The sequence below is a fragment of the Tympanuchus pallidicinctus genome, unplaced genomic scaffold (assembly GCF_026119805.1).
Source record: "Tympanuchus pallidicinctus isolate F22 unplaced genomic scaffold, pur_lepc_1.0 scaffold1, whole genome shotgun sequence".
NCBI lineage: Eukaryota > Metazoa > Chordata > Aves > Galliformes > Phasianidae > Tympanuchus > Tympanuchus pallidicinctus.
This window is the reverse complement of record NW_026294618.1, coordinates 9379035-9395037: the sequence shown is the minus strand read 5'-3', so window position 1 is coordinate 9395037 and position 16003 is coordinate 9379035. Positions and strand designations below refer to the sequence as shown.

The following is a 16003-nucleotide window of genomic DNA, read 5'->3' as shown; positions in this document are numbered from 1 at the left end:
ATGGATCTTAGTTTTAACTCTAAAAGGAAGAGAATTCTAACAGATAAAGCAGAATAATTGTGGAGAAATTTTCTGAATCAACAGAACTATACTAAAATGTACCTTGTGCATTATTATCTTCCGCTGAGCAGGTTCAGCCATATCAATCATCTTCTGAACAACATAGTTGGCATACTGGTCCTTCATCATGGTGTATAAGGCACTGTGAGGACCATCATTCTGGCAGCAGACCTCATCAATAAGTAAAGCTCTTTCAGCACGAGAAGCATGAGTTACACATTTTTCGACCACGTTGCTGAAAAACAGGACAAATGGATTCTGTTACCTATATGTCACATCCTTCTAAGTAGCAATTTTAAGTTTATCTGAACACTTAAGTGCCTTAATACCACTGGAGAATTCATTTTAAATACATGACATTCCAACTGCTAAATCTTTACTTTCTAATAGCTGAGTACGGTAAAAGATTATATCCAAAAGTCATCTTCTGATACTTAGAGAAGTGGTTGTACGAGGACTGCTCTGAAAGTTATGCCTCTTATTTTGTTACATTAGCCATCACACCAGAGGCAGATGTTAGTGGAGCTGAACCTTCCCACCAACATCCCGTTACGTTTTGCTGCCGTGTGACAGATGGCAGCAGAGGGGCAGTCTGACAAAATGGCATCTGACACGGAAGCACGGATGAAGCAAAGGCGTGCTGCTGAATTCCTCCATGCAGAAAAAATGGCACCCACTGATATTCATCCATATTTGCTGAACATTTCCGGAGACCAAACAGTGGATTTGAGCACCCTGAGACGATGGGTGGTGCGTTTCAACAGCGGTGACAGCAACACAAAAGACAAGCCATGTTCCAGACAGCCATGCACAGGTTTCACACCAAGAAAATAAGAGCATCTCAATCAGCTCATCCATGGGAATCAGCGAATTGCAAACAGGGAACTGTGTACGGAGCCAACTGTCAGCCTCAACGCGTTGGAAATGATGGTGGCCATGTTGGGACATGACAGAGTTTGCACCAGGTGGGCCCCATGACTGCACACAGAGGAACAGAAAGAACACCACATGCAAGACTGTCAAAACTTCACACTGAACCAAAATGAGGCTGAAGGTGACAGCTCCCTGGATCACAACACCACTGGTGATGAGATGTGGTGTGACAACAGCAGTCTGTGGAGTGACGACACATGAAATCTCCACTGAAGAAAAACTTCCAGATGCACCCTCAGTGAGTAGTGATGGGTGCTGTCTTTTGGGACAGGGAAGGGACGATCCTTCCACGTACCGTGGAACCTGGACAGACCACCAACTCTCACCACTACATCACAACGCTGACTAAGCTGAATACTTGAGCTTCCAGAGCGAGGCCAGAGAAGATGACAACCTTTCTATGGCCACGTGATAACACCAGGTCCCACGCCAGTCTGGAGATCATGGAGCACACTGCCAATCTTGGGTGGACTGCCCTACCTCACCATATAGTCTGCATTTGGCTACTTTTCACTTCTGTATGTTTGGGCCAATGAAAGATAAATGTTGCCTGCTCGGGCAGCATTTTCCTAGCAATAGTGCCATCACAGCAGCTGTGAAACAGAGGGTCACCACCACGTGTGCAGATTTTTATGAGCACAACATGCAGGCTCTTGTTCACCACTGGTGAAAATGCATAGCTACTGGTGGTGGATATGTTGAAAAATGCACCTTGTAGCTGAGAATATTCTATATCAAACAGTGTTATTATGCTCTTTGTATTGGTTGCAGCTTACATGGAAATAAATAGGAGGCATTACTTTCAGAGTGACCTACTCAGATACACTGGACTTTAAGCTGTATTTGTACTGTAGTATATGTGCTTTTATCTACGGATCCTTTTAGGATGTAACAGAGAAAGGTAGATATGAAACATTCTATTTTTTGAATAAAGAATCTCTTTAGGATCATGCCTAGATCAGAGAAGCTTTCAAATATTTAGTAATGAAGTCCATGACTTCCAGATATCTCAGAAGCTGAAAATACCATCAATGAATGTAAGTCAGCAACAAAGTGATTCTTGTCCTAGATCTGTACTTTAGAAATTAAGCAAGTTCACAGAGAATCACAGAACGGCCCAGGCTGGAAGGGACCTCAAGGATTCCGAATCTCCAACCCCCTGCCACACGCAGGGCCACCAACCTCCCCATTTAATGCCAGACCAGGCTGCCCAGGGCCCCATCCAACCTGGCCTTGAACACCTCCAGGGATGGGGCAGCCACAACCTCTCTGGGCAGCCTGTTCCAGAAGAACAATGAAGAACACGAATAGTTCAATGTAAGAAAATAATAAATAAGTAAATAAATAATCCAGATAAAGCTGCTACTTTGCATACAAGTGATTTTGAAGACAAATGCTTCCCTTCCCCCGCTCCCCCCAAACACTGCATTTCTGGTTAATGTTGATGACAAAGTTCATCTCACTGTGTCATCCAGGATCCAGTGTATTTTCCTTAGCAAAAGGCACATACATTGATGCTCTGATAAAAAACATTTAAGGATTATTCTTAGGCTCGAATTTTAGAGTAGTTCGTAGCCTTTGAGTCTTCCTAGCACATTAAATTCTCGTCAGGCTTAAGCAGCACTTTTACAGCTAGCCTTTTTATGCTTGGAAATTGTTTGACTGGACCCATAAGACAGCGAGGAATTCCCAGCTCATCGTCAGCAGATTATCACGCAGTTTCCAGGACAGCTTTTTCAGCTGCCTCTGGTCATCCTCATATGCCTCTCCTTGAGTCTGGGAGTCTCTTTCCTGAACTTACAGAGGGTGAACGAAAGACACTCCAAAAACCCAGGAAATCTCATTTATCTTACTTCAGAACAGCATTTCTCCCTTCCCTTCCCCAGATCTGGAATTCTGCAGAAGATAAAGCACCACGACTTTCCCCCTTTATACGAACACAAAATATCAGAAAACACATTACACACGGGGTAAAACATCATATCCTTTTTGAAATACAATAAAAAAAGTCCAACACTACAACTTTAATATAAGAAAGCTGTGCAATACCTGGCAAATTTGTGCTGACTCAGAGCTAGAACTTTTCCTCTTATTTCTGAAACTATTTTACTCTTGTCTTCAGGACGACCGTGCTCCAGTACGTGTTGAATAACGTAATTCCCATATTGATCCTGAAAATGAGATGACTTCAATTTTTTTTTGTGTTCATACCAAGTCATGCACATAGATTTTATTTGTGTAAAGTTTCAACTAGCTAATTGCATGGATATATGGAAAAATGCAATAATATCATCATCATCATGGAAACAACGGGATGCAAAATATACTGCATCAAGAATTACTCTATGGATGACTAAATGTACATGGAAAACAGAAATAATCTGTAGAAATGGCATTTTGCCATTAACTCCTCCTAAAGAAACAAGACTTCAAAATTAATACCATCCTTCTCTGTCAGCTCTCATATCTCCCTGAACTTTGGTTCCCCAAGACAATTACAGTTTAACACAGATTTCATGCACAAAATACCACTGAGAAGTAAACTAGGCTGTGAATACAAAGCAAAAGGCAGTTCTTGTCTTTTCTCACGTAGGAATTCCTACTGAACAACATGAGTCCCTTCCAGCATTTGAAACTGATTCAATTTCAGATCCATTTATTTTGTTTGCTCAAAACCAAGACAGGAACTTATGTTGTACGAGGTCTTTGGCCTGGCCTTCTTTTAGAAAAGATGCCCTATTTGTGTTTCAATATGCAGAACATGCATTTTTTACAACATATTTCTGTTTAGACGTTATCAGAAGTTATCTGAAGGGCAGCAGCGAATCAAGATAAACTACAAAGAGGTGAACTTTGCAATTAAAAAAAAAACAACCACAAGCACAACAAACTAAATCTGTGCATTACAACGTATACTTGAAGCTACAGCCAAAAGTGTAAGAAAAAGGCTTTTTATATCTTCTTTGCCTCCCAACTTCCAAATTCATTTTCATTAAAACTATGGAAGGAAAGAAAGACAAAAATCATTATCTACAACACTAAAAAGAGGCAAACTCATTTAAGCTATTTCATACACTACGACACAAGAATTAATTACCATCATACAAATAAGCTCCACAAGGCACCAGAGAAAGGAATACACACGCTAACCTGCACTAGTTGTTCTGTGTGCTGATGTAGTTCTTCTAAGATTGGCAAAGTCTGCTCAGCAGTGCAGTGTTCCAGAATGCGCTGAATTACTCGACAGCCATACGGATGAGTTGAAAGCACAAATACCTTCAAACAGAATTGCAAACCGAAGTCAAACCCAGCTGAAGCTTACAGATGCACTCACAGTACTGTGTTTAAAATGGAACCGAAATTTGCCAACTACTTTTACTGAAAACAGAAAAGCTTTCACTGCTGATATCACAATTCTACCACCTTTTTTTTGGTGTCAAGCGCAAATCATACAACTACCAAAGAACACAAATTTTCCATATGATGTTCCTGGCCTACTTAGGTGCAAAGAAAATCCTGACACTCTGATCCTTAATTAAGCACTGCTCACTTCTCAAGTGTTCTTTTTAACTTTGTTTTTCATTTTGAAGTTGAAGATTTTCCTTCCCACAGAAAGAAGTGAGATCACTGCAGCTAATTTTCATGATTTTCATATTCCCCGCTACGTGTTTAACATTCACAAATGAGGCATTATAAACATATGGTCATAATCCTACTCACTGCTTTTTCCTTACTTCTCTCAAAGTCAGGTTTGTGTTTCTAGGAATTAATTTAAAATATTTAAGGTTCTTTATTGGTCAGAACTGAACAAGAAGAACCTTGTCTGATTAGACAAAGATTCAGATAATATGGGTGAGTGATAAAGGTAAGTCCTGTTATGGGACATGACTGAAGTGCAGTATTTTTCATTTGTCACTTGAGATTAGCTACTTTATATGTGTGTATATATATATATATATTTTAATATATTTGGGTTTTATGGACAGATGCCCAACAAAGGAACATTTTAGTCATTGGGACTCTATTTATATTTTAGAAACTGCATCTCACGTACTCAGTATACACTGTTTGATACAGAAAGACCCAACCCTACACACCTCAGTGTGCCACCTACCACCATGCACGACAGTGTTTCTGGTAGTGTGGTGGGAGAGAATCTTATCTTATTCTTACTTTGTTAAGAAACACATATGGCCAGCCATTAAAGTGGAATTTACTAACAGCCACATCAATACCATTTTTACAGTTCCTTGAGACTACAGAAGTACACGTTTGTCACAGAGTGTTAAAATCTTCTTTAGCTGCAACGTGCTCTTTAGCCTGTGGCACAATACCAATCTTTTATGAATATAATTTTGTTGGAAAAAACAAACAAAACAACCTTGGTTAACAAATACCTTCTTCCTCCCCTGCCCTTAATACTACCCAAATACATAGGGAAAAGATTAATATTTTTTCAAAGGATTTTCCTTAATGGTAGATATTGATTGGCAAACTCTGGAAGACAGAATTACAAGGTAAGTAAAAGAAGAAAAAACTGAAAGGAAATTTTAATGAAAAGTGCATGTTAGAGATCAGATACACCAAAAATAGACACTAAAAGTTAGGAAGGAAATTTAAAGTGGCACATCACAAAACCCAAACAGCCTGGCCATCAGCCAAGTACTTCTACTGGCTTTTACAGAACACCCGAAGAAGTTTTCTAGAGCTTCACATCCAACATTCATCTTTTTTAAAGCATCTTAACTATCTGTTAACAGCTTTTCCATTTTACCATCTCTTCCTTTACTCCAGCTTAATGTTAGCTGGCTGTAAGTGAGCCAAACGCTATCTTGTATATGCGCACAGCGCCAAAAGCAAATTGCAAATCAAAGCAACCCTACGGAAAAGGAAATGAACTGTTAACACTACCTGTCCTTTGAATGCATCGATGATGAACTGCAGCGACTGGGGCTGAACACACTCAATACACTTTTGCACAACGTGATTCCCATTTTGATCTTTCACACATTTCAGAACGTGACCATCCAGCTCTTTCACCATTTCGTTCTGGAAGAGAAGATTAGCTTTGTCTTCATGGTGATTTTTTTTTCTCAAAGGAGTATCTCTTCACAGTCATTGTTCACTTCTCCTATTTACCAGTGATCTACTTGTGAATCTCAACACTTTAACTATTTTTGGTCTCTAGATCTTTTTATAGCGAAGGGAATGATCCACAGTTTAAGCAAGCAAAAAGGAAGGTGAAATTAAACTGAAACAAAATTAAAAAAAAATATTGCTCTAACTTACAATTACCTGCTGGTCAGGTGAGATAGACTCAAGTGCTTTCTGAATAACACGACAACCATACATCTGCAGGGCCAATGGCAGAACATGACCACGTATGCGTGTTGCCAGGGCTAACTTCTGATCCAGGCTTCCAAACTAGAAGAAAACAAATACGCTGTTAAAAATAAGAAGGCATGAAGCATGCTGGAATTCACTTGACAGAGTAAGAATGTTCATGATGCATTAAACATTTATCATGCCTTGGTTTTTCCTTTTATTTTTGATGGGTATATTTACCAGAAGCTTTTTAATGATTATTATTTTCCCTTAAATTCAACATTTTGTAGTATTCTACATTCCAGTACAATGTGTGCTTTCAAATGCATGACTTTAAGGGCAGCAGAAAAAAATTAATTTGTACAAATTAGTTTGTACTTGACTAACTGTAGGAATACGGATTAACATTTAGAATGAAACGCCCTACTTATTGAGACAAATGTTACCAGCCAATTAATTACATCAGATTACTGTAACATAGTAATTCAAACCACGTTTTCTCCAGGATCTCAAATTTGTACTGGTCAGTTTACATTACAGTAAGCTGTAACAGGAGAAAGAAAAAACAACAGAAAAAAGCAGCAGCTGTCCCTACAGCAGCTACACGCTAACTTCAGGTGCCTTGAGGGATCATTCCTAACATGAGAATTTTGGAAAACTAAGAAATAACATGGGTTTCGCTTTGGGTTTTACATACTGGCTGTATTAGAGTATAATCCAACCAACACTTTTCAGCAGTACCTAGCTCTTGCCATCTTATTCCCTCCACAATGCCTCTACAACCTCCTGAGCTGCTCCACTTTTAACACAGAAGCCACTAATCCAGCTTCAGAATAATGTAAACCTATTGGAAATGTTGTTTCCAGCCTGACCAGTTCCCACATCCCTCTGGCAAAGTCACACAAACTGCTGTGCTGCCACAAGGCGAGAGCACACACAGCAGTCATGGGCTGGGCTCCATCTCTAACTTTCATGCAGCACTGCCGAGATTTGTTAAACCCCACACTCGTAGTCACCTGAAGCCTTGAAAAAAGCTCAAACAATATCTACTTCCTGCTTAAATGATCATAACCTGACATCAGGGAGAAGAAAAAACAGCACACGAGCAATATCAAGGGCCTGCATACTGGATGTCAGCCACACTTTTGAGAACTTATTCTGATTTAGTAAAAAGAACATCAAGACAAAAGAATAAGCACGCTGTTTTGTAGATTAGTCATTACAAATTAATTCCTATCTACAGCAAGCACCTTATTTCTTACTGAACTTTTTTTTTATTAGACATCTCCCAGCTTCACCAAGTATTTGATAGGGTCCTTGATGTAATGTACACTATGCTGCGTACCATTTCTGCATGTATTTCTTGTTTTATGAGCAGGCATTGCCTTTTCTTTTCTCCAAAGGCTGAATCTTGCAGCCCTTTGATAGCTTTTTTCTCCCCCACAGTTTTCAATTAAAAAAAGAAAAAGAAAAAAAAAGAAGAACAACCAACCAAACCTGTTTTAAATTCTTGTTGAACTAATATGTATTTTGTGATGTCTTCCTCAAAATGTTTCTCAATCTGAGTTCCTTCATATACAGCACCGGACAAAGTTCAACACATCCTTTTCCTTGGGTACAAGAGCATTTTCCAGACCTGCTCTATGCCAAGATGCAAGTATCCTTTAATACCAGTACAAATATCCTTCAAATCTTTGTGTTCCCCACCATCTGCTTAAAGCCTCTATAAATTAAGCTGAAAGACTTGGAAAGTTCAAGCGTGCAGCCTACACTGTTCGTTAACACATGCATCACCAGGGCCAAGAATAAAACACGCCTATAATTTCCAGGTCTGCTATGAACAAAGCAGGGGGAACGGAACAGAAAACACATGCGACTCTCGGGTTCTATATTGAGAGGCCAGTAGAAACCTGCTATAAGGTTAAGAAAAAGAAAATTTAAATTTAATCAGACTTTACAGTTTTTCATTCATGTTTTTGTTCATATACTCAAGTGTTAGTCTTACCTCAAAGAACTTCTGAATTACATAGTTTCCAAACACATCAGTCATCAATTGATAGGCTGCTTGCAAGATCTCGTTAAACACCATCTGGCGCTCAGCTGGAGTAGCTCGCTCCAGCTTCTGCTGTATAAATCTAAGTGCAAAAAAAATGTACGTTATGCTTTACGTGAACAACAGGAAAACCTCTCAAAACACTGCTTCAATGAGACACCTCAATGCTCTGAAGCACGTATAAAACATTATAAAACTTATTAAAACGAAAGTAGTGCCTCTGCGTATGAAAGAATGCATTTCCGTATAATGATCCTTAAAAACTTTCATTTGCAAAGTATTAAAAGATGAAAAGAATAACTAAGGACCTGATGATGTATTGCTGAAAAAATGTTTTTTTTTTTCAGCATTCCAGACGCCAGAGATTTTGTTTTCTTAATCAACACCTTTTTGATACCTATATACTAGAGTTTACAAGTTGAGTTATAAGGCTACTTCTAACCTGAGTACTTCTATGAGCAGCAACATTTACACTACCTGCATAATGAAATCCCCTAGAAAAGAAAAAGGTCAGCGTAAGAGCATGCGTTCCAATTAATGGTACACTTTGTATTACGATGCCTCCCAGCTCACTCAAACGTTTCGTGTTAATATGACAATATCAAAGCAGTAAAACATTCTTAATTGATTAACTTTACTATGGTAATTACCTAGAGCCATGCTGATCTTGAGAAAATTCAACAATATGTCCAATAAGGTCTCTTAGTTGAAGATTTGGGAAGCGGTTATTTCGGAAATCTTCCAGCAATCGACTCCGTCCAGAAGGCATAATGTCAGACCTACTGTAACGAAGGCGTGAAGGAGGGAAGAGCTGACTGGTGGAGCTAAAAAGACTGGAGGTACTTGCTGCACTGCGATACTTGGCTTCTGCTCCAGGTGCTGCAGAAATATAGCGACCACTACCATTTGTGAGTCCTCCTACAAGGAAGCGGTGTTGTCAGTAAAAGCCACAAGGAAAGTAAACAACAGCAAACATCAAGTGTACTACAACTACAGATACCCTGGAGCCAAAGGAAACAACAGCGCTGTCTCGTTATTTGTATTTACCTCGTTTTGAACTGAGGAATCGGATAGCTTTATCTTCCAAGAAATAAAGCCATTCTCCTCCTCTTTTTATGTGAGGGCCACCAGGAAAAGACATCTCATTAGAAAAGACATCTCATTAGGACATAATGAAGCAGGTCACATGACCGCCCGCTCAGGCCTACAGACACATTAGAACTGGGTGGGCCTTAGCTTAGTGGCAAAGTTCCACTTCACGACCAACAGTGATTCATACTCTTGTTAGTAGCAGTAGCCAATTGTGTCAAAACAGACCATGAAATCTGAACTACCCTTCAGTCCCTGCTGAGGTACCTTTCTGTCAGTTTATAGAGTGAAAGGAGATTTTGGGGAAGGCACATGTGATGCCTCTTGTCATGCTGTACCTGTTCTGCAGGAAATTTGATGACTTCAGCATCCCAGGCTTTCAATCTGGTACCTCTCTGTAAGCACTAAATACATCACATTTCAAAGCAGGTAAATAAGAACGCTCTACTTAATTCTAAAATGACCAAAGACACATTAAACTCAAGTTCCTTTTAAAACACCAACTCCTTGCCTTGCTGTGAGAACATGCACCCCTCACTACGCCTTTGCTTTCCTAAGAAGTGAACTGCTCTGCTTAGGTCCCATTCCTTCACTTGCTGTCCCACCATCAGCTGCCCACATCTCACAGCCCTGTGAATTTCTTCTCACATTCTGCTCTCCCATCAGTAAATTAGCCAGAATGCCACTCTCCCTTCTAAAGCAAGCAGCAATCATCATAATAACCACAAAACAACTCATCTTTTGCAACTGCACTATGATTTTTCAAAGAAATACTGCTACTATAAAACATGCAGAGTATAATATCCCAACTCTACTGCTGCAAAAAAGCCACCAAACTAGAATTATAGAGTATGAATTGGAAAAAAGACTGTTTCACAACAAATTATCTAGAAAGTGCAGCACCCGAAAATCCTTTCAAACTCAACCTAAGTATCTGAACTTGAATTTCAAACAAATTGCAGTATGTGCTGTTCGAATGGTGCTCTAATACAAAATGGATTAAAAAAACCCTATCAGCTGACAGTGCCCTAGCCAAAGCCTTCTGTTGGCTCCAAGTATTCATAAGGCCAGGCTACAGCAGAGCTACAGTGCGCTGCTAACAGATTGATGATTGAAGTATCTTTTCTGAAAGGTCAGATCAGAACACCAGAATGCAGTACGTTAGTGTGCTGCAGGTAATACCAGGCATCACTTTATTGCCTTGTATGGGATTGTGCCCCAGAATGTATTACTTATGTTTTCATAATTCAGTGGTAAGAATCAATAAGCAGTAAATCATTCACGTCCCACAATAGTTGTTGTTTTTTTAATAAAACTATTAAAGCCTCTTAATTCCTTACAGCCAGAAAAATCAGCTGTAACTATCATATTTACTTCCTGATAATCACTATTTCCAGAAGAGATGACAATGACATCCTAACAGACAAAAATGAAAAAGAAACCCAACATTCTGCAGGTGAAGCAGGATGCAGACTGATGCTCTACTGTGGTTTTTCTAGGAAGGGTCTTCTAAACAGCAGGGAAATTATGCTGCTGATCTAGACTATAACATATGTAAGAAATCTATCTTCTCTGCACATGCTGTGCAGTAACAGCACTTAATGCCAGGAGAGGGCAGCAAAGCCCCTTTCACAGGAAGTCCTGATAGGATGCTGTGATTTACCTATCGCTCCACTCATCGCATGCACTACTCTGTGCCACAAATAGTAGGGCAGTTTCAACTGTCAGATCACAAACTGCATAGGTCCTAATTAGCATAAGCAATCAAACTGCACATGTGAATCAGGAGTTGTTTGACCATTTTATATATATATTAAAACCAAAACAGAAGTTATCAAACTCACTACCCTTTCAACAAATGCTGCGTGTGCAGTACAACTGCATGCGTGTTCTTGAACGTTCCACATTCGAGACTATCACGTCTTTTCTTGGCTTAATTTGGGTAACTGTCCTTTTTTAAGGGTTAAGAAGACTATGCTGCAATTGAGAGACTCCTGTCTACCTTGAGACACTATCTGAAATGATCATAAGGCAGATCATAATATGGGATGGATAAAAACATTCCTAGATGTATATCATACTCCAAAGACAAACAAGCTTAAGCTTGTAGAACCCTGGATGCTATTGTAAAAACTGTGATCTAATGGCTAATTAGTTTTTCTCGTATCATCTTTTATTACTGCAGTGGTATTAAAGCTCAGTGACAACTTCACAGCATTGAAAAACAGTAAAACCCACAAATCACACCCCCACTGTCCCAGGTACTTCTGATATGCAGATACACTCTCGTATACAACAGACTAGTTTCTTTAATGTTCATCCTCGTTACAACGTCAGTCCAAAACCAGCAAAGCCATCGTGTGGACACTGAGGACAACCAGCCTCCTCCTTCCTGAAACATCTACTGGGAAGGGCTTAGAAATGAGAAACTGAAATCTGAGTCCCCATTACCCAACCTCTCCTGGTTAACCTACCACATTCTTGTGCTCTTCAAGAACTCCTAACGCTGTTCTACAGGCTCTAATTCCATACCAGGAAGGTAACACAGGTTAATTCTTACCAACCACTTGGGAAAAAAAAGTCATATCCCACTGGGTAAAACACCTGAGCTTCCCTGCAAATGCTGACATTTTAATGGACTGCTATCAGGAATCAGCACGTCCACATGATCACAGACCACTGGGGAACAACACGTGTAGTTTGTTCTTCACATAATCACTTCGCTATCACTTCTGTTCTTGTAATAGGAAGACCTTGATGCAATGAATATTAAGTTGTTCCACAGTTTAATTGAAGCTAAATCCCAGTGGCTGGTCCGTTGGAAAGAAGAGGCACAGGGGCATGAAAGACACGTAAGCCGTCTAAAAAAGAGCCTTACTAAGGCTTTAAGGAGACAAATCATGTCAAATTACTAACTCCTCAGCTCAGGTAACATATTTAATATAAAAGACAACATTAAAAATATGAAAAACTGTATCTATGCAGGCTTCTTATATAGCATTAGTCTGTTAGTACTTATTACCAAAGCATTTTTCAACCATTTCTAACCAAGATGTACAACAGATTTATTGCACAGGAACTGCAGTTTAAATCCAGTCAGCGTTATTTGCTAGTAAAATATACTGAAGCATATAAATATTTTCAGCTGGACTTCTACAAAATATTTTTATAGCCATGAAATGAATCAGCTTCATCTCATCCTCAGCTAAAACAAGTCAACGTTTCCTTCTCACACTGGAAATAAACAGAACCACATACACATACACACAGGTGTACCTACAGTCGCATAGGTACTTTATGAAGCAATGCCAGTGCTTGCTGTGCCTGCTTTGCCCTACTCCTACAGGGCAGGTATGGAGCAGAGGCAATGAGAGGCTCCCAGGCTGCTATGCCAAGGACCTCAGCTCTCGAGCAACCAGCTCTCAAAAACGCTGACCTGAACAACAGCACAAAATGAAAATAACTAACTCCTAAAGTCCTGATTTTAAGAATCCTGCTCCTAAGATGTGGCAACGTACCATCCAACAAAGCAAGCACTATCAACCTACGGGAATTTTTAGACCACTTCCATTCATATCTTTGCCCCTGGGAGTGAAAGGGTAGTTCAAATTCATGACCTTGCTGCTCCAACCGATTACAGTAAGGCAGCAGTTACAAACAACTGATATATCCCTTCACATAAAGGGAAACTGACACTAGACCAAGGTAATTAGTGCATTTCTAATTTAGGATGTTGGATAAGAGTTGATGAGAAGAGATAAAAACAGCAAAATATCACAGGTTTCTTGTAAAAGGGAAGCCTTTTTATTAAGCTACAAATTGCAGCAGTGTCTGACAAAGGGGTTATAAAACCATGCACCCTTCCCCAGTATTGTGCTCTAGTGTTTTGGTGGCTGAAACAGGAGCAACTGAGTTTGATGCCCATCTTAAAACAGGAGTGAAACTTAGCTGAACCTGTTCATATAAGCAGGCAGGACAAGTTTTGAAGGTGGAGGGAGAGCTGCGTTTGACAGGCATTATCAGGAGACCAATGGAAACTGCATGCAGACGTGAACTTACAACGTTGTTCTACTCTGAAAAGTGACTGCGTGATAATCGCACCCTTCTCAAAATACGCTCCCTGTTTGACTGCAGGTTTTGCTTCTTATTGGGTGAAATAGCTTTGGCTTTTTTTTTTTTTTCCCCTCCCCCATGTGAGAACAAAACAAGAAATCTTCCCAGAGTGGCTGATGAACACAGCAGAATGAGCTGAGGACAGGCAGCAGCAGAAGGGCTGACCTTTTTGCAGTGGTTCCCCTTGGGTGCAACTGCACAACTAAGTAACACAAAGGGGAGAGTCCAGAAAATGCTAAAAAATAAAAAAATAAAGCACTGCATTTTCGGTGAAAGTAAAAATCCAAGAGAGCCTCAATTTCAACACTTCAGATGGACTCAGTAAGAAGTGCACCAATTTATAATAAAGTCCACTGCGTGTGGAAAAGGCAGCAAGCACAGCAGCCAAAAATGCTGCGTCAATTTTCAGAGTACAACTGTACATTGTGGCCTTTAAACACCGATCTTGTAGATGACTTCGTCAAACTGTTATACTTAGCTCACACTGCCAAACAGTCTGAAATGGATTCAAATCAGTATTTATCATCAATTTCTGCTGACAGAGGCAATCTTCCATACCGATTGCAGCTCACTTAGCATTTACCAGATGTAAAGCAACACAGCGTTCAACATTTTGAATTTTAGATAATGCCTTCCAAATTTTGTTCTGAGTATAGTTTTCAGTAATATGAAAACTATTGTGAGAGTACTTTGAAAAGAAAGAAAGAGAAAGATTTCCATGATAACCCCATTGTCAGATGTTCAGAACTTTCTCAAAAGCCTCCATTTGGGCTGAAACTTTCCATGCTTGGTCTCAGCCCAAAGGTGCACTTTGTAGACCTGGAAAAGGAAAAAAGGTAAGTAAAAAAAAATAAAACGTGCTGAAACATCCCCTTGCCCAGTTTTACTTCGGGTATTCAGCACATAACCATGAAGGGAATACTGAACTGCAAAGGTAATATATTTAAATTACTTTCAACATCGTTACAGAAATCACACATTTCTCACTTGAATTGTATTTTTGGAGGTGGGCACTTTAGTTTTTTTTCCTGTTTTATTTGCAGTAAACTGAAGTACAGGGGTTCAGTTGCCTGCTACACGAACACAAGTGCACACTGGAGTGCACTTTAACGGAGCAACAGGCAACTCAGCTCATCATTACATCCACTACAATTTTAGCATCCCAATTAAATGACCACATCTGCAGTGAAAAAAGGTAAAGTTTCATTAAGTTACCTCAGGGTAGAGGCATTCTCTTCTAAAATTACAGTAGGCTGTGGTGGAGTTACTTCAGATTTTAGTTTTCTTATTTATTTTTAAGAGGTTGAGCTCCCACATCATCGGACCGGCTGACAAATTTCTAAGATTACTGTCACCACACCTTGAAAATATCTCTGATAACCAAAGAGCCACCTCTGACAAAGCCTTTGCTATTTCTCTCATAAAAGCATTTTCTTTTCTTCCACCAGCTGGTGGGAAGCACTCATCTTCCTGGCACAGCACGTGGGCCATAGAGCTCACCCATTGCAAATTAACACGTAGCACGTTGAGAACTTTTCCACACTGCCATGCTAAGGGGCAGCAGTGAAAGTCACTTCACCATTCAACAAAAAAACTCGTCTTAAAATGTTCTCGAAGCGGTAATACACTGAAGTACAAATAAAATTGCTGCACCTTTGCCCATCATATTGCAGGAAGCAACAATGCAAAAAGCTGTCAGTCTTACTGGGCTCTATCAGGCTTATGGAAGGGAACAAAAATCAGCTGTTGGCCCAACAGAGCACAAAAGCTGAGTGCCCTCCACTGTCAAACCAATGACCATTTGACTGTGCTCTTCAACCCTCAGGAATGGGCCCTTTTCGATACAAAACTGTTTTAACAGCAAAGATAACGTGACATCTCTTATGCAACACATATTTTACACATAGAAATACATACACACATACAAACAAAACGTGTTTTGTTTTTTCGTTTTTGTTTTTGTTTTTTTTACCTAAATGCAAACTGGATGAGGATCCATGTGATGAAAGTGATGGCGGTGGCGTAAGTGAATGTCCTGGAGTTTGGCTTGGCAGAGGCATGCCTATTGGACTTGGAGAGGAGGAAAATCCCAGACTATTGTAAAATGGCTGCCCTATGGGTGCTAGGCTGCTACTAGATCTTTTGTACAAGTCAGAGCTAGTAGATAGAGAATCTCTCCTTGTGGCACTACTACTTGCAGAACTGCCAACTGAAGAAGAAATAAAAAGACCCTAATTACACAGTGTCAACTGAATAAAACCTAATCCCCAACTACAGCTGGGCAATAACAGATGCGATCACAATAATTACAGCAATCATTATGACAAAGACAATTACTGTGATAACCACACATGCTTTTAAGTAAATCTAAGTGGGTATAAACACACCACATTTCATTCTAGACTTCTCACGGTAATGTTGTAGTACTCC

General features: G+C 39.8%; 1 protein-coding gene across 8 annotated transcripts in view; it reads right to left on the bottom strand.

Moving 5' to 3' along the window:
* The window catches only part of PUM2 (pumilio RNA binding family member 2), a 63991-nt gene that overhangs the window by 4626 nt on the left and 43362 nt on the right, over positions 1-16003 (bottom strand). For 4 of the 8 annotated variants that reach the window (XM_052688130.1, XM_052688147.1, XM_052688139.1 and 1 more), the window contains 8 exons: positions 15546-15782; positions 9022-9289; positions 8324-8453; positions 6283-6417; positions 5905-6042; positions 4144-4269; positions 3043-3164; positions 103-295 (listed from right to left, as the gene is read on the bottom strand). In XM_052688130.1, the coding sequence (XP_052544090.1) occupies positions 103-295; positions 3043-3164; positions 4144-4269; positions 5905-6042; positions 6283-6417; positions 8324-8453; positions 9022-9289; positions 15546-15782 (1349 nt within the window). The remainder of the gene's footprint in view (positions 1-102; positions 296-3042; positions 3165-4143; positions 4270-5904; positions 6043-6282; positions 6418-8323; positions 8454-9021; positions 9290-15545; positions 15783-16003) is intronic. The other 4 variants (XM_052688117.1, XM_052688123.1, XM_052688152.1 and 1 more) reach the window with 3 other exon arrangements.